The sequence below is a fragment of the Hyperolius riggenbachi genome, chromosome 1, assembly GCF_040937935.1.
Source record: "Hyperolius riggenbachi isolate aHypRig1 chromosome 1, aHypRig1.pri, whole genome shotgun sequence".
Taxonomy (NCBI): Eukaryota; Metazoa; Chordata; class Amphibia; order Anura; family Hyperoliidae; genus Hyperolius; species Hyperolius riggenbachi.
In genome coordinates this window covers 261489472-261513337 of record NC_090646.1, presented here as the reverse complement: position 1 = coordinate 261513337, position 23866 = coordinate 261489472, and the positions used below count along the sequence as shown (strand labels likewise).

Here is a 23866-nt window from a genome sequence, read left to right as displayed (position 1 = left end):
AATTGTAGAAAATAATCAATTGTATTTATTACGTTATTTTTACCATGATTCCTCTTTAACGTTAAGGCTATGTATTGTTTTGGGGGTAGAGTAGAGAGATGTTAGAGAGAGTCCTCTGGGTGTAAGTGTGAAAGGTATGTGTTAAATACTGATAAAACTATCCTAAACGTCTTTTATTATTAGGATTTGCATTTTATAGGCATTGTGTAATATATACAAAATATGTTAAGATTATTATTGCACAACATGTAAGCTGAGAAATATCTGGTTTATAATATACTACTTGATGTTAAATATTGCATTTATTTCTTTGTATACTTGTTTTTATGCTCCTATGTAATTGCTTTTAGTACAGACTACTGTATTTTAAGTCTATACTTTACTATTTCTTATTTAACCATAATTATGGAATAATCTTGGCTACTTTTTCCTACAACCAATGGAGGACCTGAATGGGCTTCATTATTATGCCAGACTTTTACTTTCTCACTTCTTACACATACATATTTATGCCTGGTTTGACCTGGTGTAACCTATTACAAAGTCAAATGAGGATTTCAGATATAGGAGGAGTCTGAGCTTATCAGGCAACTTATATAGCATTATTTCAAATGACAAAAATATAGTTAAATGAGTAAGAATGTGTAAGTATGTAGGCTTTTATAAAGTGGTTAACTATGCTAGGCTTTTAATTTAGAGGTGTTTTTAGCTAAGTTTTTACCATATTCTCTATTATACTAGTCTGGGTGTGGACATCTTTTGAGTTATGGAGCACATGAGCAATAAAATAAAGCTATAATAACATCTCTCCTCAGGATCAGAAGTTCAAGTATCTAAGTAGTATGACAATTTTACAAACATTTGACGTCATTTGTATTTGTAATAAAATTTCAAAAACAAAACAAGATGGGGTATTTATGAAGATAAAATGGGGCACATCACTAATGTCTCATTGCATTCCTTTGCATGAATAGCTTCAACACAGGAGCAAGTACTCTTCAAGTTTGCAGGCAGTGTGGGGCTTGTGATTGGCAGTGAGCACAAATCTCTTGCACTCAGGGGGCTGATGTTCAGGCCACCAACCATGTTTTACAAAGAGAGGAACAAGATATAATTCCACACCTTCATTGTTTGGACAGGTCACATGCCATTTCCAATAGCATGCTACCTGATTTAGGCACATAGGAACCATTAGCCTGAGATAGAGAACATTTTTGCACATTGCAGCCTGCATTCTTCTTGGAAAAATGAAAAAAGATACTGGCTCATATCCAATTAATTTTTTCTCCTTAGTTTTCTCCTAAGAGATTATTTTTCATCTTATCTAAAAATAATTTTTTAGCACTTAGTTTCAGAATACTTTCTTGGAGTAAACTCAGAAGAAAAGTAAACACATACATGAGTCATTCACCTTTTATAAATAGGTTGATGCTTTAAACTGTTGTGACACAGAAATCTATAGTATTGTCTGTGTAGATTTTGGGAAACCTTCACTGTGATATATTTCCACCTTCAATGCTCTCCAATCCAAAACTTGAAAAATATTTAGTTAAGGTTCTCCCAACATCTTTATTTGTTTTGCATCTGGAACATATTTGGGTGGCCTTTCTTTTCACTGGTATATTGTAGCTATCCTTTTATTTACTCTAACGTATGTAGATTTCTATATAAAAATACATTCTTTTTTTTTCTTAGATTTAGACAAAATACTAGGAGAGTATGAACTAATAACACCAATAAACACAGACGCAAAGGGACGCCATATCTCTAATGTGGTTTCCATAAGTAACAAAAGAAGGTTAACAAGAGACACATCACACATCCGTCAACCTTTGTACTTCAATGTCACAGCATTCGGAAGAGAATTTCATCTCAAATTGAAGCCAAACACTCGACTGATTGCCCCAGGCGCTGTTGTGGAGTGGCACGAAGACCCTGTGAATGGTGAAAACAGAAGTCATGTCGGAAATACAACCCATGTTACAAATAGCACAGAGGAAATCTGGAAAAAAGAACCATTGTGGACTAACTGTGCTTATGTTGGAGAAATAACAGATATCCCTGGAGCATCTGTTGCATTAAGCAACTGCGATGGTCTGGTAAGATCACTTTTACAGAATTTTCTCCGTTCTATGCTTTTATTGTCTGCCATTTCACTTACTCCACCAGAATACCATTAAATAAAAACTTAGAAGGAGAAAAAAAGAACAGCAAAATTACAACTAAAGAGGCATGACTGGCCATATGGCTTTATTAATTCACATATACTAAATACTTTTGCGACATACCACCCTGTAACCAATACTTGACACCCTGTAACCAATACTTGGTTCACATTATTCAGGGCTTGGCCTATGTAACAAGGTTCTTCTGGATTGTATGAATGGCATAGACAGTAGACATATCCTGCAAGTAGTTATAGGACCATATTAACTTCACTTTTTTCTCCTACATTTTCTCCTGGGAGATAGTTTTCTTATTTTTAAAATAACTTGCTAAAACGTATAAAAAAGTAGGTGCAAAGTACTGTCCAAATTATTTAGAGTATTTTCTTGCTTGCTGGTGATTTAAAAGGCTTTTTATTGACATGGAGCCATATGCAATTGACTTTATCACCTAAGTTTTCTCCAAAGTGATATTTACAAACTTGTCAATAAAATTCCTTTTTAATCACCAGCAAGCAAGAAAATACTTAAAATACTTTTGTTAGCACTTTACCACCTACTTTTTGGTACTTTTCAATTATGAAGTGCTGAAAAGTTATTCTAAGCCAAAGATGAAAAACTGTCTCCTAGGAGAAAACTGAGGTGAAAATGTGAATTGCATATGGCCACTGGTGTGAAAATATAAACTTGGAGAAAAAGTTAATTTCAGATGGGCCACTGGCTCTTATTGAACTTATTTTTTCTCAAACATTTTCTCCTAAGTGATATTCACACCTTATCAATAAAATGCCTTTAAAGCACCCAGCAAGCAAGAAAATACTCAGAATAATGTTGACAGTACTTTTGAACCTACTTTTTCAGTTGCAGTGTGCTGAAAGGTTACTTTAAACAGAGGCCCATATGCAATTCACTTTTTCTCCTGAGTTTACTTCTTGGTGATATTTTCACAACTTGTTATAAAATGCCTTTTAAGCCACCAGCAAGCAATACACTCAAAATAAATTTGATAGTACTTTTTCCACCAACTTTTAGGTACTTTTTCAATAGTAAAATGCTGAAAAGTTAGTTTAAAAGAAGATGAAAGTTATTTCCTAGGAGATAATTCAAGTGAAAAAGTTAATTGCATATGGGCCAGAATATAAACAAAACAATTAGGAAAACAATTAGGAGAAAAAGTGAATTGGATTAAGACTATAATCTCTTCAGTATTTCTGTTGCCAACTTTACCATTTCAGTTCATGTGCATTTTTATGGCTCCAGCAACTCAAACTGCAGCCAGCAAATACCACTTGTTGTCCCAAGAAGTTCACCAGTGACATGGAGAGCATTTGTTTACATATTACCTTTAGATCTAAACTTTTTAAATTACAAAAAAATAATAATTTTGTAGCTATACTTATCGGCAGGGCCGGCCCGCTCATGAGGCGGGGTGAAACTTTTGCCTCAGGCGGCAAATTTCTAGGGGCGGCATCCACCCGTCGGTGGGTGCGGGGAGCCGGCCGCCCAGCGGGAGGGGTAGCGGGCAGGACGGGGGTATTGGGCCTAGCGGCGGGGAGGGGGGTCGGACCCCCCCTCCCTCGCCTGGGTCCCCGTCCTCCGCTCCCCTCCAGCCTTAAATACATCAGAAGCGCAACTCGTAAGAGGCAGTGGGCGGGGAGGACTCACCTCTTCCTCGATCCAGCGTGCGCTCCACTGACGTCACTTCCTGCAACGCCGCCCACTGTATTGTAAATGGACGGCGCTGCAGGAAGGGACGTCAGTGGAGCGCACGCTGGATCGAGCGAGGAAGAGGTGAGTCCTCCCCGCCCACTGCCTCTTAGGAGTTGCGCTTCTGATGTATTTAAGGCTGGAGGGGAGCGGAGGACGGGGACCCAGGCGAGGCCCAATACCCCCGCCCTGCTCGCTACCCCTCCAGCTCGGCGGCGGCGCCCCCAATAATTTTTTCAAAATTTGCCTCAGGCGGCAAAAAGTCTAGGGCCGGCCCTGCTTATCGGCATCGGCACCTGTACAGCTATCCATCCAAGCTTAAGACATTGCCTGCTTTTAGCTAAACCGTGTTCCTAATATTGTTCATGCTTAATAGCCATTCCATGTGACTTCAAGTCCCATCAGCTGAAGAAAACATATAAAGTATATTCACTAAACTGCAGCTAGAAGAATAACGTGCGTAAAGTATTACACACAATGAGTAGAGTGTTATGAATTACATGTAATGTATTACATTATGCTCTACTCATCATGTGTAAGCACATTATTCTGCTTACTGCAATTTAGTGAATATACCACATGGTTTCTGTCAATAAGTCATGATATTGTATAATGAAGAGCAATATGAAAGATCAGTTCTAGCAGAGATCTGTATTTCCCTTATTCAGCTACTGTGCAGATCTTCCTGTTCCCTTGTCTCTATGCTGTGTAAAAAGGTGATTCATGTCAATAAACTATGCTGAGAAAGCGTCTCAGACTAGTTGAACTCTGCCCATGTCAAGGCAAGAAATACAGGTGATACTTTGTGCATTCACTCCAGAAAAAGATAGTGGGAGTTGTCACTGATGATTTCTTTGTGTGCCTCCAGGAAACTGAAATGTGGTCTGAGTGTATAGTCCTATCTGATTGACAACCCAATTACACTGTTACATGAAGAAGCCACAAGGAGTAAATTTAAGTGTACCCTAGGTGACATGTGGCTGTAGAATCCACTGTGACCAGTAATAATTTTCAAAGGTCTGTTGGTGTCCATTGTAAGGGACAGGTCATAGATATCCCCATCATTGTGTTTCCTGGAACTTCCACCACACCTTTGGATCTGCTTTGTCCATCTATCCGATGGATCCGGCATAATGTTAACCCAAACTAAACTGTTGGGGAAAAAAGGCCATCATAGTAATATGCTGTTCAGCTCTACCAAACCTTGATCTTCATTCTTATGGAAATGGGGGGAAAGAGATGCGCAGGGTTTGGCTGTAATGGTGGAATGCAATAATAATTGGCTCGGAAAATCCAACTGATACATAGAATTGATGTTATGACTGGAATTATGCAGACAGGAAATTTGTTGTGTCCTATTTCAGCTGAAAGCACTAGTGAGAATGGATGTGGTCCTGTTTTGTACACGTTCATTGTATCTGTTGAAATACGTAGCATATGCGGTGTCTGGAAAAGTTTTACAAGATGGCAAATTGTGTTCTGCTACCACGATGGAAACAAAAGATAGGTTGAAAATGGAAATGTGTAAATGGTTCCAACATTTAACATAGTACCCGTCGACATGTCTATTTATCTGCTTGTCTCTGAAAACAGTCCGTTTTTACATCTGATGTGAACCTAGCCTAAGGCATAATGAAGATCTTGTGTATTAATATGTTGGCAGGCACAGAACTGTAGGCAGAACTCTGTGTGAGGTACATGGTGGAATCCATGATCATAAATGCTACATCAAAAATGTGGCAGACTGGCAGACTATTAATCAGAAAGTACAGCAAGGAAGTAATGTGACAAAAAAGTATGAGAAAACTGGCTAATATAGACACATACCTAGATTTAGATCTAGAGGAAGAATTTACATGTGCAAATACTGTCTCTAGATCTATATCTGGAAATGTGTCTATGTTTGGTCAGTTTTATTTCACCGTCATAAGACCCATTTTTAAATAATCCACAGTAATGTGTGAAATTCACTGAAACATGTAGAAGGTCTGACTCTTCATAGGCTTAATATGCAACATATCTACCCTTGGAGTAATGAACCCTGATGATATCGTAGATGCTTTAGGCTAACATTCTTGTACTATAAATGCATGCTTAAGTATGAACATAGAACTGGAGTAATTTTTAGACAGCTATTTTAAAACCGAAGTGAAGCATCCATCATAGCTAGTACACAATCTTTGCTATCTGTTATGAATGAACGTGTAGTCACCTTCCTGAGACTTGTTCCCTAGCCATCATTGGCTAAAATGTTGTGGAAACTGTGGAAAAGGTTGGAGAAGTATAAAGAGTGGTGAACAGATCTGAACATGTGTTCAGTTGGAACTGTCTTGCTTCACTGAAATCAATGTAGTTGGCTATGGAAAGTTAATCAGGCAAAGTAAATATATAGCATTGCTTAAAGGGACTCCGAGCTCAGAAAAAAAAGGAAAGTTGTACTCACCAGGGGCTTTTTCCAGCCCAGTGCTGGTCGGGAGGTCCCACGCCGGCGTCCTGGCTCCTCTCCTTCTCCCCGCTCCGGAATGGCTGGCAGGCCGCAGCCCGGGCGACACTCTCCCGAGTGTCGGGCTGCTTCTTCCGCATATGACGCGAATTACGTCACACGCCGGCCGCCTCACGTCATCACGGCGGCCGGCGTGAAAGTACTGCGCATGCGCGAACAAAGCGCGCATGCGCAGTACTTTCACGCCGGCCGCCGTGATGACGCGAGGCGGCCGGCGTGTGACGTAATCCGCGTCATATGCGGAAGAAGCAGCCCGACACTCGGGAGAGTGTCGCCCGGGCTGCGGCCTGCCAGCCATTCCGGAGCGGGGAGAAGGAGAGGAGCCAGGACGCCGGCGTGGGACCTCCCGACCAGCACTGGGCTGGAAAAAGCCCCTGGTGAGTACAACTTTCCTTTTTTTTCTGAGCTCGGAGTCCCTTTAAAATTGCAGTACAATAATTGCTACTTGTTATCATTCCCTTGAACAATGTATGTTTTATCATATAGGCCTCAATTCACTAAGTATTACTGCATTCGGTAACGCAGAAAATAGCTGATTTTATTGATCACCTTGCCAAATGCTTATTCACTAAGCCTATTAGCACACTTAAAAGTAAAATGACTAACTAGTAAGGTAAATTACCGGCCTTCTGCGGTGAACACCTCAAGAAATGTCAAGAAATTGCAATTCACAAAGATTAGCATTCGGTAAATCAAGTAAAAGTGTTTCGGTATTTAACACAATCTCCCTGCTGTAAAAGTTGAAAGATGTAGCAGACAGCAAATAGGGAGAGCCAGACAGCCAGCAAATAGGGAGAGCCAGATAGCCAGTAAATAGGGAGAGCCAGATAGCCAGTAGGGAGAGCCACAAAGCCCTGCTTCTCACCCCATTTGACTCTGGCAGCAAGGACTTCAGAACAGCATAGCAGGAGAAGGAGACATTTATTTACACTGATTTATTTACACTGATACACAGAAGAGCTATCTCTAGCACAGATGCACGAGGATGCGCTGGACAGGAGATAGAATGGCTAATGCACAGACTTGTAAGAAAAGACTAATAGCTTGCTGCCTGACCTGCTCCATAGCTGGGGAGACTATCGAACAGGGCATAGTGAATTGAAGTTGTTGTTTTTTTTGGTACATTACCGAACTTCTACCATATGTGGGAAATCGTAGTGAATTTGGAAAAAAGTGTAAAATACTTAATGTGGTATTTTAACCGACCTGAATATACTGTACAATGAAACATATTATTACTTCTTACATTACTTAGTTGGCAATAGAAATAAGATCTGAGATAAAAATGCATAATTTGAGTTCAGGTCCATTTTAACGAAATGCATATTTACATTTGCTGTGTTTAGCATTTCAGCCATTGTCACCATCCTATCAAGACCTGCTGTATTATGGAGATTGTACGCTGTGCAGACCCATGGATGCTGGAATAAACACAATTATACAGGGTAGCAAAGACAGTAATTATTATTTGGCTCAGGAAGGATGAGCACTGCTTTCATTCAGTGGCAGCATGAGCTATATTTTAGTGAATTAAGCATAATATGTATTGAGAAATGTTAACTGGCCAAGACATAGCACAGATTTCACTAAGGTTTTTTTTGGCATGCTGCCTTATTTGGCATATAGAAATATACACAATGTACTGGAAATATTCTAACAGCTTGGAAGTAGTCCAGGTTATAGAGATACATGCTGAGTTTATGAAGGTGGACATAGATGTGATTAAGAAGAGATGTAAATAACATGGTGGGCAGGCTTGTCTGTTTGGCAAGGAAGGAACTGTGGTGGAATGTATGAATTTATGGAGGGGATCTGAACAATAATAGCAAAGCAGACAATAGTGGCGTGAGGAAATTTGGGCATGGTTATATTTTCAATATAAATTTACCGGTTTCACATTATCTTACGTCCAGCCTGTATAATTGGGGTGTACCAATGTAATTTAACAGCTATAGACTATAACAGTTGTGTATACCATAACAACAATAACCAGAGCCCCAAAAAAATGAATCAGTTATATCATACTAGGGACCTTAGCCCGCCACCTGTCAGTACGTATGCGCGCGGCTGCCCTCAGCATGCGTGCATATGCTTGCCGCATGCGCTCACGCCCGCCCGGCCCCCTGGCTTTCCGGCTTCCGACCGAACAATGGCCGTCCCTGCAGCACATGCAAAGTAGCACAAAGCAGGGACACACACACACGGACATGGGACACAGAGACACAGGGGTTTTATTAGGTAGGATATGCCACTACAACAGTTACAGTATATATACCATAACTTCTATAGACACTGTCACAGAAGTTTAGAATGTTATCTAAACTGTAGGTGGTAATAGGTGTAGGTAGGAGGTAGGTTAGTGTCAGTCATAAACGGAGAGAGCTTAATGTGAGGATAGGTTAAAATAGGCAAATAGTAAAATATCAGTGACAGTAATGTTATTCTGCTATCGATAATAGCTGGTTGTACACTATCAGTAACATTACCGATATTGTACTATCAGTAATATCTCACGCCTATGTTAACATGTAGCTTTGGATAGCAGCTGTATTAGAATTAGGTGTATGGAGGGTAAAGGGTAGTGTTATGTGTTTGTAGGAGGAAGGTTAGTGTTAGTGTTTTTTACTACCAGCAATGTTTGCAGTAAAATTTCTCTCAGTTTTATTGTATGGCAATAATAGGGCATCCTGAGTTACGGCTTTACTTGCTGATTTTGTAGGTCTGAACATTATTTAATATTTAGTACTTTTGTACCTTTGTTTTCCATAGCACTATAAGGATCGGAATTCAGTATACATCTTCTGGTTACATATTTGAGAGAGATCAGGAAAGGAGCATAACAGCCAGGGAAATAGCTTTTTGAAGGGGCATTCATTGAGGCTCCTGTTTTTCTGCCACAAGTTTACATGTGGAATAGTGTATGAGATACACAAGTAGTATACTATCTATTCTTAGTGGAGTTTACCTATATACTCACATATAAGCTGAATTTTTTGGACAAAAAAATGTCCCATAATGAAAAGGTCAGTTTATATGTGAGTCATGTGTGGGGATAGTAACCTCTAGACATTCCTGGCAGTGTTTCCCATGCAGCTATCCTTGTCCAGGTTTTACTGCCTTCTCGTCCGGGGAGCCACTTCCTGTTTCTCTTGCAGTTCTGTACTTGGCCACTAGATGTCAGTAGCAAGTTCAAAGCTGCAAGGGAGATGAGAAGATGGCTAGCCAGAAGACACTGATGCCTGGATCTGTAGAAAGTCCAGAGCTGCAAGGGAGATGGGAAGATGGCCAGTGAGGAGAAGCAGCTACATGTACACTTCACAACACTCTGCATCACATGCATACAATTTGCAAGCATCACATGCACCACACTCTGCACCACAATGTTTATTTTAGACCAAATAGACTCTTTAAATCTCTCCGACACTCTGGCTGCCCTATCCAGATGTTGGTTCTTCATATCAATTATTATGTATAGAGTGCTTGACAAGGGCCAATACAAAACTCGCACAAGCAGCCGGTATATTTTAGTTTTTTTTTATGCATATATAGATTTAATACTGAGGTTGCAGTTAAAACATAAAACAAATAATTAATGTTTTAATAAATGCACTTGGAGCAAATACAAATTTGTTATTTTCTTGCATCTTTTTGAAGAACAAGACTTCATTGGTTGTTATGGATCACAGTTGTTCCCATTTCTTATTTGCATACATTGAGAATCTAGAATTCTACTTGTATTTACACTTCATTATATATTAATGTGCTCTGCATCATATTTATAGCAGCTCTGCTTCCAGTTTCTTCATTTCCTCATGCTACTTTGTTAAAGTTTTTTTTTCCACTAAAGCTTTCCATTTTTCAGAAGCTCTGAGTACTGGCTGGCCATTGACATTGCAAAAATATTATACTTGAAAATGTTGAAGTGTGATCAGTGCATTTTCCACAGGAGTCAAACATGAGTCTCTTAAATCACAAAAACGACACTGTTTGGCTGAAATGTTTCAGAATAAATTCAGACTGAGGTCACTGCCAGGTATCCTGGAAGACACTTTGGCCTGCATCTATATGCCACACTAAACAGTATTCCTGCAGAACAGCGGGAGTGGGTGGGTATTTACTATGGTAACTCCGTGGTCTACCAGAGTAAACATTTTGAGATCCCAGATAAACACTGCTTGTAAGCCGCATGTGCTACAAATACTAATGCAATCAGTTGTGCAGAGCAGAAACAACAGCAACTATTTTGTCCTCATCTGGTTACAGTAGAAACTCCCTATCCCAAGAGACCACATCTAAAAATGTCTTGGAAGCTGACCTTTGTCAATGGGCTGCTTAATGAAGATGTTAATGGAAATTTGTACTAAATTTCACTAGTTTATGAAAGTCAATGCCTTTTTGGATGTATAACTCATTCTCTATGAATTTATATTAGCTCATATAGTTGCACTGCATATGCTGTCTTTAAATTAAAATTATAATTGTATAGGCACAGCTTTGGATGCTTCTACAACTGTTATATTAAATTATATTTTAAAGGGAACCTGAGGAGAGAGCGATATGGAGTCGGACATATTTAATTCCTTTTAAACAATGCAAGTTGCCTGGCTGTCCTCTTGATCCTACTTTTTGTCATAGACCCTGAACAAGCACACAGATAAGGTGCTCTGACTCAAGGCTTGATTAAGGGGAGCAGGGGCGTAACTAAGCCCCACCGGGCCTCCCTGCAGAATTTTAGAGCGGGCCCCCCCCCCCCGGGGCCCGCTCGTGGCCGGTTTTTGGGTGCTGGAGGGGTGGCAGCATGAGGGGAAAGCCTTGCCCACAGTCGGCGGGGAGAGGGGAAGTTCACCCCTCTCCCTCACCTCGGTGCTCTCCCCTCTGCGCTCCCCTCCAGCTAGTGAACCTGTGTGGGCAGCGAGCAGCAGCGGCGGCAGGATACATACCTTCTTCCTTGCGTTCCATCGCCGCCTTCTCGCTCTAGCAGCTGACGTCACTTCCGGAAGCGGAAGTGACGTCAGCCGCTAGAGCGAGAAGGCGGCGATGGAACGCAAGGAAGAAGGTATGTATCCTGCCGCCGCTGCTGCTCGCTGCCCACACAGGTTCACTAGCTGGAGGGGAGCGCAAAGGGGAGAGCCCCGAGGTGAGGGAGAGGGGGGAACTTCCCCTCTCCCCGCCGACTGTGGGCAAGGCTTTCCCCTCATGCTGCCACCCCTCCAGCCCCCAAAAAACGGCCCCGAGCGGGCCCCAGGGGGGGGGGGGGGGGCGGGCCCCCCCATGGGCGCAGGCGCTGCAGGGTCTATTGTTACGCCCCTGAAGGGGAGGTATTCAGATATTACTGATGCCAGAAAGTTCAGCATGGCAGACTGGCAACTGGTTTTGTTTAAAAGGAAATAAACATGATAGCATCCATATCACTCTACCATATCAACTCTAGCTGGAGTACCTTAACCTTTGAGTACCTACTATGCTATATGATATGCTTAGAAAGTATGGGTGACTTTATATGGTAACTATGTAAGTTCCTTAAAATATCGCTTCACAGTCCTGTTAGATACCTGCAGCAGCATCTTATCAACTTTCCTAAACAAATCTATAGTTGGACAGAGCAACCACAATATTTATCAGAAATATCATGCCTCCCAACATTTTGAGATAAGAAAGAGGGGAGGGACACGCCCCTGCAACACCCCTATTCAAGTATACCACCAAAACATTATAACGACTTCCGGTTCCGGCGCCTGATGTGAGGACGACAGCGAGAGAGCTCCGCTGAATTGACCTGGTTTCCCAAGCTCCCATACTGACCTTAGCACCCGTAAACACAAACCTCTTGCACGGGAAGCTGCAGAAGACGCATCGGCAACATTCGGGGGCAAAATGGACAAATATCTTACCCGCTCACAAAAGAGACAGGAGAAGACCCGGAAATCTAAGATGGCCGCCGGAGAGGATGAGCGAGACGAAAGATCAGACGGCTCTCCACACTGGGAACAAAACAAACAGGCAGCACAAGACTGGGACAGCGAGGCGGAGGAAACTCAAAGCGAAGCTGATGGAGGGACGGAAGCCGCACAACTGGATAAACTTGCCACCGCGGTGGTACAGAAGCTTACGCCAGACCTCCAGGCTATGACGCAGTCATTAAAGAAAGTTCACAAGGACCTACAGATACACGCTACACGTATTAAAATGGCTGAGCAAAGAATTTCAGGTATAGAGACAAAGCTGCCCACACAGTGAAAATCCGCAGACTGGAACGAGAAAACTCAGAAATGTACAACAAATTACAAGACCTGGAGAATCGTTCTCGTAGAAGTAACATCCGCATCGTGGGCTTACCAGAGGAGCATGCACCAGATACGCTCATGAACTTTAGCAATACAGAACTCCCAAAACTACTGGGACTTATGCAATCTTATAAAGTTGAAAGAGCCCACCGGGTAGGCCCACCCCGAGATCCAACAAAGAAGTCACTGCCACCTCGGGTACTAATGGTGAAGTACCTAGACTACTCTGAAAAAGAAACCATCATTCGTACATATCGCCAGCTGCAACAGCCGTTGAAATATCAAGGGGCAACGCTAAGATTATTTAATGATTATTCACTGGAGGTATCCAAGCAACGCCAGAAATTCACAAAAGCATGCTCAAAATGTGTGGAATACAAATTAAAATTTGCACTTATGTATCCAGCAACCTTGCGGCTAACTGATCACCGGGGGAAACAACACTTTTTCAAGCAACCAGACGAAGCCGAGCGCTTTCTAGAAAAGCTGCAGAAAAGCGAGTCTCAAAATACCCACAGCGAGCCAGAGAGAGCAGAAGATGACGCAGACTGAAAAACTCTGACTGCAAATCTGAATGTTCAAAGAAGGGGTGCTAAACAACAGACTGGTAAATATACTAACTGTAAAGGAGCCATATTTAGATAATATTATTATTATTATTATTATTTAGTATTTATATAGCGCCGACATATTACGCAGCGCTGTACAGTGTATATATATATATATATATATATATATCTTGTCACTAACTGTCCCACAAAGGAGCTCACAATCTAATCCCTACCATTGCCATATGTCTATTATGTAGTGTAAGTACTGTAGTCTAGGGCTAATTTTAGGGGGAGCCAATTAACTTATCCGTATGTTTTTGGAATGTGGGAGGAAACCGGAGTGCCCGGAGGAAACCCACACAGACACGGAGAGAACATACAAACTCTTTGCAGATAGTGCCCTAGCTGGGATTCGAACCAGGGACTCAGCGCTGCAAGGCGAGAGAGCTAACCACTACGCCACCGTGCTGCCCCATAATAATGAAACTTTTCTCAGGTTCAAACATTACAGAGGAAACCGGGTGCTCAGAGGAGCGCACGTGAAAAGGGGTACGTTGTCAACCTTCAGGGAAGAAGTGAAGTCACTATACAAGATATGTTATGTTTTATGTTGATGTTGTTCAAGTTTTCATGGGCCGTAGTAAAATTGCCATATAGTGAAGTCATACATGGGAAACCATTTGATCTGGGGGGAGTGGGAGATATGGGGGGTTTTAGGGGGGTAATGTTCCGCTGTTTCTTATGTAAAAATACACTGATTGATCATACTAAAATGTGGTTGAACCGGTACTTTTATCCAGACGTTCACAAAAAATAAGTATTAAGATTATCTCATGGAACATAAAGGGGCTTAGGACCCCTGAGAAACGCTCTCAAGCATTACGTCATCTACAAAAACTTCGAGCAGATGTGGCACTGTTGCAAGAGACACACTTGTCGGAGCTACAGGCCACCTTTCTCAAAAAAAGATGGGTGGGAGGAGTCTTTTGTTCACCTGCTATGGATAGGAAGGCCGGGGTGATCACTCTAATACACAAAATGATCATTAATCGAGTCACAGAACATGACTGCGACTCGAATGGACGTCTGGTGAGAGTCCGGATTCAACAGAGGGATGATATTATTGGAAAAGGAAGCAAAAGACAGGAGGAGCGCTCCGTAGTGTGATACCGTTTAATAAAATGAAAACTGCGCAATAAAAGATACACTTACTAGATGTGTATGAACAGTAGGCATTTAAAATTGGCATATAGCCCAGAATAAAAAGGACATCCCCTCTTGGAAGCGAAACCTGAAGCTGCACGACGTTAACTGACGAAGGCGTGGACACGCCGAAACGCGTCTTGACGTAACCTGCACACAGTCACCCCGAAGGGACACCTGTCATCCATTTACCATCTGGATCCTTTCTGCCGCTGGCCACTGCAGCTTCAGGTTTCGCTTCCAAGAGGGGATGTCCTTTTTATTCTGGGCTATGTGCCAATTTTAAATGCCTACTGTTCATACACATCTAGTAAGTGTATCTTTTATTGCGCAGTTTTGATTTTATTAAACGGTATCACACTACGGAGCGCTCCTCCTGTCTTTTGCTTCCTTTTCCAGTAGTCCGCTCACAGCCGAGTGTTTGAGGAGCTGCCAGTGTGTGATCAGTCTGCGGTCCACTTTGACCTCTCACCTGCGTTAGCGCAAGATTGCACATCTTTTGTTTTTCCTCATTGGATGATATTATTGACCTATTTAATGTCTACGCACCTAATGAGGACAACTTGTCCTATCTACAGTCATTAAGCACAAAAGTGAACAAGCTAGCCTCATCACAAATAATTCTAGGGGGAGACTTCAATGCAGTTTTAGATTTAGTGGAAGATAGAACCTCTAAACGACAGGTCAACAAAATATACACAAAAAAAGCATCGCAGTTTCAATCATTCAAAGAAAACCTAAACCTAGTAGATACTTGGAGAATACACCATCCATACGATAGACAATATACATTTTATTCCGCGCCACACGACATATGGTCACGAATAGACTACTTTTTAACCCCCAACTCACTTATGTCGAGAGCTCAACACTCACAAATCTATGATCTTATCATATCAGATCATTCACCTATAATGCTAGAGGTTACAGACACAATTCCTAAGGGAACCGATATTTTATGGCGATTTCCCACACAAATGTATGAAGACGAAGAATTCCGAGGATTACTAAAACAATGGTGGATGGAGTATTCTCTAGACAACAAGGAACATGAAGGCTCCCATTTCTTATTTTGGGAAGCATCCAAAGCAGTAATTAGAGAAAAAATAATAGCATATATGACACATAAAAAAAAAAAACCACATCAAGAATATATGAAGGCAGTAGATAGGGTCAGGGAGACAGGGAGACTTCACCAAAAGAATCCCACAGAGGAAAACAGACGAAATTGGGTGCAAAGCAAAGTAGAAGTAGACAAATGGCTTAAAGATAAAGAAAAGTTACGTTCTACATATGCAGACTTATACTTTTATAAATTCGGAAACAAGATGGGAAATATATTAAGCAGTTTAGCAAGAGGTGCTAGAGGTAACACAGCAATAGCAGCATTACAGGACAAAAAGGGCTCATTAATACATGATCCCAAAGACATCAATGGAATTTTCCACCGTTTTTATGATACTCTCTACACAGACTCCAACGCGATCATAGACCCTCAAAAAATAGCAACAATTCTACAAGAGGCAAATCTTCCCACAGTAAAAGCAGAAGACCTAGGAATACTAAACTCTGACATAACGCAGGAAGAAATCACCCACACCATTAAAAGTTTATCGAATAGTAAAGCACCCGGTCCCGATGGGATGAGTGCCGAGTACTATAAGATTCTTCAGTCAGACATAACCCCACATCTTCAATTAATGTTCAACACGGTGCTTAAAACGGGTGAGCTCCCTATTACAGCAAATAATACCTATATTAAAGTATTACCTAAACAAGGGAAGAATCCACTGTTACCAGAGTCATACAGGCCAATTTCATTGATAAACCAAGACTTAAAACTACTGACAAAAATTATGGCAGATAGACTAGCGACATTGCTACCCGGATTAGTAGATCCACGTCAGGCGGGCTTTGTCAGAGGCAGATCAGCAGTCTCTAATATAAGAAAAGTGCTAACAGTCCTTGATTACGCCAAACTTTACCCTAAAACAAACAGAGACCATGCAATTTTACTATTAGACGCTGAAAAGGCCTTTGACACTGTCAGTTGGAGATGGTTACAGATGGTGTTAGACCAACTAAAATTTTCTGGCCCCTTTATGCCACTAGTCAAAGCTTTACATATCTCCCCAACAGCACAAGTCTACACACCAGGATTTTTGTCTCCTCGCATAACACTGCAGAAGGGCACGCGACAGGGCTGCCCACTATCCCCATTGCTCTTTAATCTAGCCCTCGAACCTATGGCAAAGCTGCTGGAAAGTAAAATTAAAGAAATAAATATAGGTTCTACTACACTGACACAAACACTATTCGCAGATGACATCTTACTGTTTATGTCCGAGCCCTTATCTCAAATCCCATTGGTCTTCAAAATCATCCAAGAGATAGGAAAATGTAGTGGATTCAAAGTAAACAAGACTAAAAGTGAACTGCTTTTGTTGTCAGCCAGAACAGACGTCATCTCCCAATATAAATCATTAAATATAAAAGTTTGCTCTGTAGTGAGATATCTGGGTATACATTTATCCAGAGACCCTAGCTCAGTTTACACACTCAATTACCCCCCACTAATAAACAAAATCAAACAACAACTCCAACACTGGGAAAAATTACCCATAAACTTAATGGGGAGAGTGGCCCTAGTAAAGTCAATAACATTTGGCAGACTGCTTTTTTCCACTCCAAACTATTCCTTTATTATTGAAACATCAAGATGTCAGAGAACTAGAAAAAGCAATAGGGCGTTTTCTATGGGCAGGAAAGAAGCACAGGATAGCAATATACAAATTACAACTACCTAAATTATGGGCAGGACTGGGGGTACCACACATCCGAAATTATAATTTAGCATGTCTCTTTAGACATGTAAGAGATTGGATCTGTGATACACAAATCTTTTCCAATACAAAATTGGAAAAGTCCTTCTCAGAACCATGGTCATTAGCCGCACTCCTTCACACTAGTTATCCTAAATTACCAATCAAAGCCAAAAGAAGTGGCATTATCAGGGACACGTGGGTGGCCTGGAAGGAAATAAGAAAGCGCTTCAATTTACATACCCAGTTGTCTAAATATATGCCCCTATGGGGACACCCAGGCTTTCCTGCAAGCTTGTCCCACCCAGGGTTCGGTTTATGGGAAGATAAAGGAATAACACAATTAGGTCATCTCTTTCACCTAAATGGGGGGAAGTGGAAAACTTTCAGGGAAATTAAATCAGAATATAACCTACCTAGACAGCATTTTCTCTACTATGCACAAATAAAGTCCTATATATCCAGTTTATCAAAAAATGTATCTCAGGAACAGAATTTTAATGAATTTGACACTTTCCTAGCACCGGGACGCAACAAGCTCTCTCTGGCTAATATACAACAAAGTCTATCAAAAATTAAGTTGGAAACACACGCCAAAAATAACCTTAAAGCGTGGATGAAGGACATTGATGATCTGGACATTATGAAGAAAATAATAGAAGGAAACATACTTTACTGCCAGCTGTTCAAGAACGAGTCATGGAGGGAGACACACTTTAAGCTTATACACAGAGCAAAATATGCCTTCAATATAAAATATAAAGTGCTTCCAGTCAATTATATCCCAGCTTGTCCCAAGTGTCAACAACCTCAAGCAAATCTATTCCATTGTGTCTGGGACTGTAATGTCATCAGAGTTTACTGGAAAAAAGTGGGACTATTCATCAAACAGCTACTAAACAGAGAAGTACCCATAACACCCCAACTGTTTTTGTTTCATTTTGAAGACAACACAGATCAGCAAGAGACAGAGGCTGGAAAATCATATCATGACCTTCCGATACTGGGACACATGATCCTTGCGGCAGCAAAAAAAGTAATTTACAACAAATGGATCTACCCCTCACACCCAACAGTATGGGACGTAAACCAGGAACTCTTCCAATTGTTCAACATGGACAAACTGGATGCATGGTCTAACACAGAAAAAAAGGCAAAATCTTTTTTCAAAAAATGGAAAAAGTTCATAGAACATAGCTTTTCTCCAGAAGACATCCAGAAGATAGTCAAACCATTTCAATATTCAACATGGTATGCCACATTAGATCTCTTAGATCAACTGGGAACTTTAAAAATAAGATAAATATGAACAAGGTTGCAATCAGCGGATAAGTCAGAAACAGCGGGAGGGATTAAGGGAGAGGGAGGGTATAAGGGGTTCTGCTTTGGGTCTTTTGTTAGAAGGGGGGAGGTTTTTGGGTTTTAAGAACTTGAATGTTGTCAAATTTCAAAAACATGTGAGATGTACAGTTGTAATCACAAGTTGTGGTACTCACCACTTTTTGTCAAATTTCTCAGTGATACTGCACCTTTTTGACATGTTCAAGATGTGAAAATCTTAATAAAATATTGTTTAAAAAAAAAAAAACATTATAACAAAGGATATAAAATTAAGATTCATATTACACTTGTCCATTTTTATTATACATGAATTTAAGTAATACGAGTAGAGTATTGTTCCACGATAGCCAGCAGTAAAAGAAAGATGTTTTGAATCAGGATTGATACCTTTCCTTTTTGAATGCAGTTAAGAAAAAGATGTCGCTGTCCAGCTGTGCAAGTTTCTTTAGGTCTTTTTTTTAGTTCCAGGAATGTGCGGTACATTGTGGTATCTTTCAGCATGGTAGTAGCAGTAGAATATTGTACCTTGCATCTGAATGACATTAATTCATGCAAAAAAGTCTCTGTACCTCTGTTTCATATTCAATGTATATAAGTTTTGTGTTCAAACATCTTGTCAGTACATAGGAAGTGAGTCTGAAGAAAGCCTATTAGCCAAACGCCTACTCTTTTTCTCTTAAGAAGACCTGAACTCTTGCACAGGAAAGAAGGAAAACTGAGAAATGCACCCTGTATGTATTTACAGAGTTTAGCCTGTCTAATTCTTCCTCATCTGTGACTAATCACAAGTTGTAATTTGATCTCTCAGCTGTGTCAGCTGGCTTCCTCATCAGAGCAGCTAATTTGCAAACACAGGATGTTAACCCTATGCCTGCTTCCATAAAAGCAGGAATTAGACACACTGCAGATTGACTGCAGGATTTGTATCAGCTGTGACAAATGCATGTTTTTCTTTAAAGGTTATTATGCTGTAGCTTATCTCATAGAGCGGAGAGGTAGGTCTGAGTTCAGGTCTGCTTTAAGTTAGCCAGTAAACGGCATCTACCTGATTCAAAATGTCTTGCTTATATCAATTTAAAAGAGTGAAATATCATTTAGTGTCAATGAAACACATTTATTTTCAGTAGAAAAAAATACATATATTTGCATACTGTACATCAGTCCTGAAATAGGGACAAATAGGGAAGTAAAAGGTACTGAGGGATTGGTTCCCAAAGAGAGACTGTCTCAAAAAAGGGGCAGTTGGGAGCTACGGTAAAGCACCCCACAGATGCTGTGGAGTGCTAGAGTCTTAACGCTCATTTAGCAGTTACTAGGACGATTAAAGGCAACAAAAGTGAGCACCAGGAAGGGCATATCTAAAAAGCATTGTAATATTTTTTTCTTTAAAGCATACTAGAGGTACTTGGTTGTAGCAACAGGTCTCTGGTATACAGGAAAACTCATGTTTCTGGTTGTCACGCCAATCCACTAGCATGTTTTTTCTGGGTACTACATGTCCTTTGGCTCTGAAAGTAACAGATATGATATCATTTTTCATATGGCCCAGAAGTATAAAGAATCAAAGTGCAAAAACAACAATTGTTGCCACAAATGAGTTGGAGGAGTAGCACCAGTCAGATCTAAATAGCATTTACCACAACAATGCATTTTATAGCTTTTGATTTACTTGGTTGCTTGCTTGTTGTAGACGATTGTTCAAGAGATATATTAGTAAAACTAAATCTGTATTCCTTTGAATACACAATTAGTCCTCTGATGCAATATTGCAATATAAGAAAATGGTGTTTATCACTGACAATTTCTATTCCATGACTAAGCGACACAGTTGCACAATCGTGCTTCGACATGAAGCATCGTTATGAAACTACAAAATCCTATGAAGCTATATATAGAATCATAAACATTCATCTAATCCTTTTTCATGTATGTTCAGTGTGAGTGTAAGGAACTTGAGTTTGTTTTATACCTTTAGCCCAAGGAGTTTAAGAGATACTTAATGGCACAGAAAGAGTTAAACTAAAGCTAGATAGTAGTGAGTTGGCTCCAGAACACATGAAACAGGTCAAACTAAACTCACATCCTCCTGGGAACATCAGTCAAGTTCAAATATGCAAAAACTGTTTGATGATGGTTCATTGTATCCTTTCCACTACAATTCAAAACCATAATGCTAATTATCCAAAAGAAGAAAAAAACCCATAACACATGTTGTTGGGTTGCATGTTTGGCAGTGGTACGAAGGCTGCAAAGCCGAAAGCTCGCTTATTCTTATTCTTTTTATTTAGCCAATAAATGGTATCATCCTGATTTGAAACTTCTTGTGTATTCAATAGTATCCTTTTAAAATAAATTCAGCTTTTAAGATCTTAAAGACTTCAGGCACCAAATTTCCAAGCCCTATGCAGACACTTGGTGATAGAGCATCTTTTTTTTTAATCTCTGAATAATCCTCTTACTTGCTTGACATCTAAGAAATCACTTTTAAATGATTGGTCAGGACTTGTCCAGAAACTTCTCCAGCATTTTAACTGCAGAAGCCTCATTTGGCAAAAAAGAACAGTAAGTCTATTTACTATTCCGATACTTGCTACATCAGTACCGACATTCTACTATCTGTAGATTATCTCTACCCAATTTTCCTTGGCACCCCTATTTCACATATGTGTTGTATGTATACCTTCCCCTCTGCCCCCCTCATGTGGGGGAACTTACCTCACATGGGTGACTATTTTATTTATGCTGGAACACCCTATGGGGTTGATTCACTAAAGTACTATGTATTAAAATTGCAAGGCACAGGCAATACATGGAAATTTTATGGTTTCTTACAACTTGTACAGTACATACATTGTGCAATTAGTGCAACCAAATTTACACTCACTTTGTTAGGGTAGCACATGTTACCTAGGTAACATGGGTTGTGTTATTTGTGCTAAGTAATTGATGCAAGTACCAGAAAAATGTTAACATACTTTCATGAATCAACTCCTGTGCGAGTTGGTTTTTTTGGAGGTGCATGGACAAGAATCCTAGGGATCCATGACAACAATCAGGATTAACCACTTCACCACTGGGGGTTTCACCCCTTGAGCACCAGAACAATTTTCACCTTTCAGCGCTCCTTCCATTCATTCGTCTATAACTTTATTATTACTTATCGCAATGAAATGAACTATATTTTGTTTTTTTCGCCACCAATTAGGCTTTCTTTAGGTGGGACATTATGCCAATAATTATTTTATTCTAAATGTGTTTTAATGGGAAAATAGGAAAAAATGTGGGAAAAAAATCATTATTTTTCAGTTTTCGGCCATTATAGTTTTTAAATAATGCATGCTACTGTAATTAAAATCCATGAAATGTATTTGACCATTTGTCCCAGTTATTACACCGTTTAAATATTTTATTTGGAAATAAAGGTGCATTTTTTTTCAGTTTTGCGTCCACCCCTAATTACAAGCCCATAGTTTATAAAGTAACAGTGTTGTACCCTCTTGACATAAATATTTAAAGAGTTCAGTCCCTAAGTTAACTATTTATGGTTTTTTTTTAATTGTAATTTTTTTTCTTTTTATTACAAAAAAAATAAATAAATTGGGGAGTGTGGGAGGTAATGAGCTAATTTATAGTGTAAAAGTATGTATTTGTATATGAAACATGTTTTGGATGTAGTTTTACTATTTGGCCACAAGATGGCCACAGTAATTTTTTGTTCATGCGACCTGTAAGCGTCGGAAGTACGCTTACAGGACGTTCAATGAGGCTGGGAAACTTTTTTTTTTCACAATCATCGTGCTGCTTCTCATAGAAGCAGCCGATCATTGCTGGGGGGCTGAGATCAATGAACGGGAATGTTTTTCCCCGTTCATTGATCTCTGGGCGAGCGGGCGGCGGTGTGCACGAGTGCGGGAGCGCGCACATGAGCCAGCAGGAGCGCGGACAGCGGCGGGTGGTGCGTATATCTACGCTCCTGGTGGGGAAAGGGTGTAAAAAGGAGCGTAGATATACGCACCGCTGGTGGTAAAGTGATTAAGATAGCTTAAACAATACATAAGACCATCAATAGTAGAGTTGTATCTCATCGCTATTAATGAGTTAATTTCTGATGAGGCACAAGGTCCATATGCTATGAGAACAGCTGTTTAAAGTGGAACTTACATGGGGAAATGTAAATAATCCAGCAAATCTGGAAAGGATTGTTCAAAGAAAAAAGTAAATAAATACATTTGCCATTGAGGGTAAGAGTTTGCAAATCTTTCCTAGTCATGTCAGAACATAGTTAGGATTTATGAGAAGCTGGTGAATTATCAATTATGCTATTACAGTAGCATGCACCCATTTATCAAATCTAGGACTGGTTGGCTTTTTTACAAAACGTTATTGCTTTGTGCACATGGGTGCAGTAGCTTATGTTTTAACTCACTAACTTGATCACTTTCATTGATCTCAGCATGTTCCTATATGATCCATGGAAGGCTGCAAATGCTTGTGGCCTAATAGCAGGAACTAAAAAAAGGAATCCAGGTTTACTGAATCATTTAAGTTCTTCACTGACCTGTGTCACTTGAGGCCTTGAGTAAATCAAGCTCTGTAATTTAGTATGATCCAAGTGAACGTTGTGAACTTGTAACATAATAGACCACATTAAATAACATTGAAGCATTGCTTATGGCCCCTCATGATCTCCAACCAAGAGAACCTTGCTGAATCAGATCCATTGCCTAAATAAAATCACAGCAGTCGATAAACCTTCCCATTTCAAAGAGTCAAAAATAAATTGTGTGATGTGGAATTACATTGCCATAAATTGATTTAAAAATACATTTTTTCTTGTATTAAAAAGTAAGAATATTTTTTTAACTATTTAAAACATACATTAAATCTTCCCTTTATAGACACTATCTGCAAAAGTGATCAAGCTATCTGCAGTTCTAGCATTGAGTCAACACATTTTTTATATGACAACAGTTATCGCTATGGGAACCTGCTCTAATTAGTGCTCAGGCAGTTTTTTTTAGACTGATGTATGGAGTAGCCAAAGTAATAAAGTCTAGCATTCCTGTAGGTTGTAAAGGAAGGGGGAAAAAACTAACAATGTAATTTTCATTTCAATGAGATGTTAATCTCCTAAAATAAGCTCTTTTTAAAATATAATTACACCAGGCTTGCCAAAAATCATACCAGCTCAGTACTTCATTAAAATGTACTTACGACTCCATTACTTTAATGTGCTCTTGATTTTTTCTTTACAAGATTTCACACAGCATCAAACTTATAAAGAAAGCAA

The 23866-nt window shown here is 40.1% G+C and overlaps 1 protein-coding gene across 2 annotated transcripts in view; it reads left to right on the top strand.

The window, feature by feature from the left end:
* Positions 1–23866, top strand: part of ADAMTS3 (ADAM metallopeptidase with thrombospondin type 1 motif 3) — a 267310-nt gene that overhangs the window by 30032 nt on the left and 213412 nt on the right. For both annotated transcript variants that reach the window (XM_068233398.1, XM_068233397.1), the window contains exon 3: positions 1696–2099. In XM_068233398.1, coding sequence (XP_068089499.1) covers positions 1696–2099 — 404 coding nt within the window. The remainder of the gene's footprint in view (positions 1–1695; positions 2100–23866) is intronic.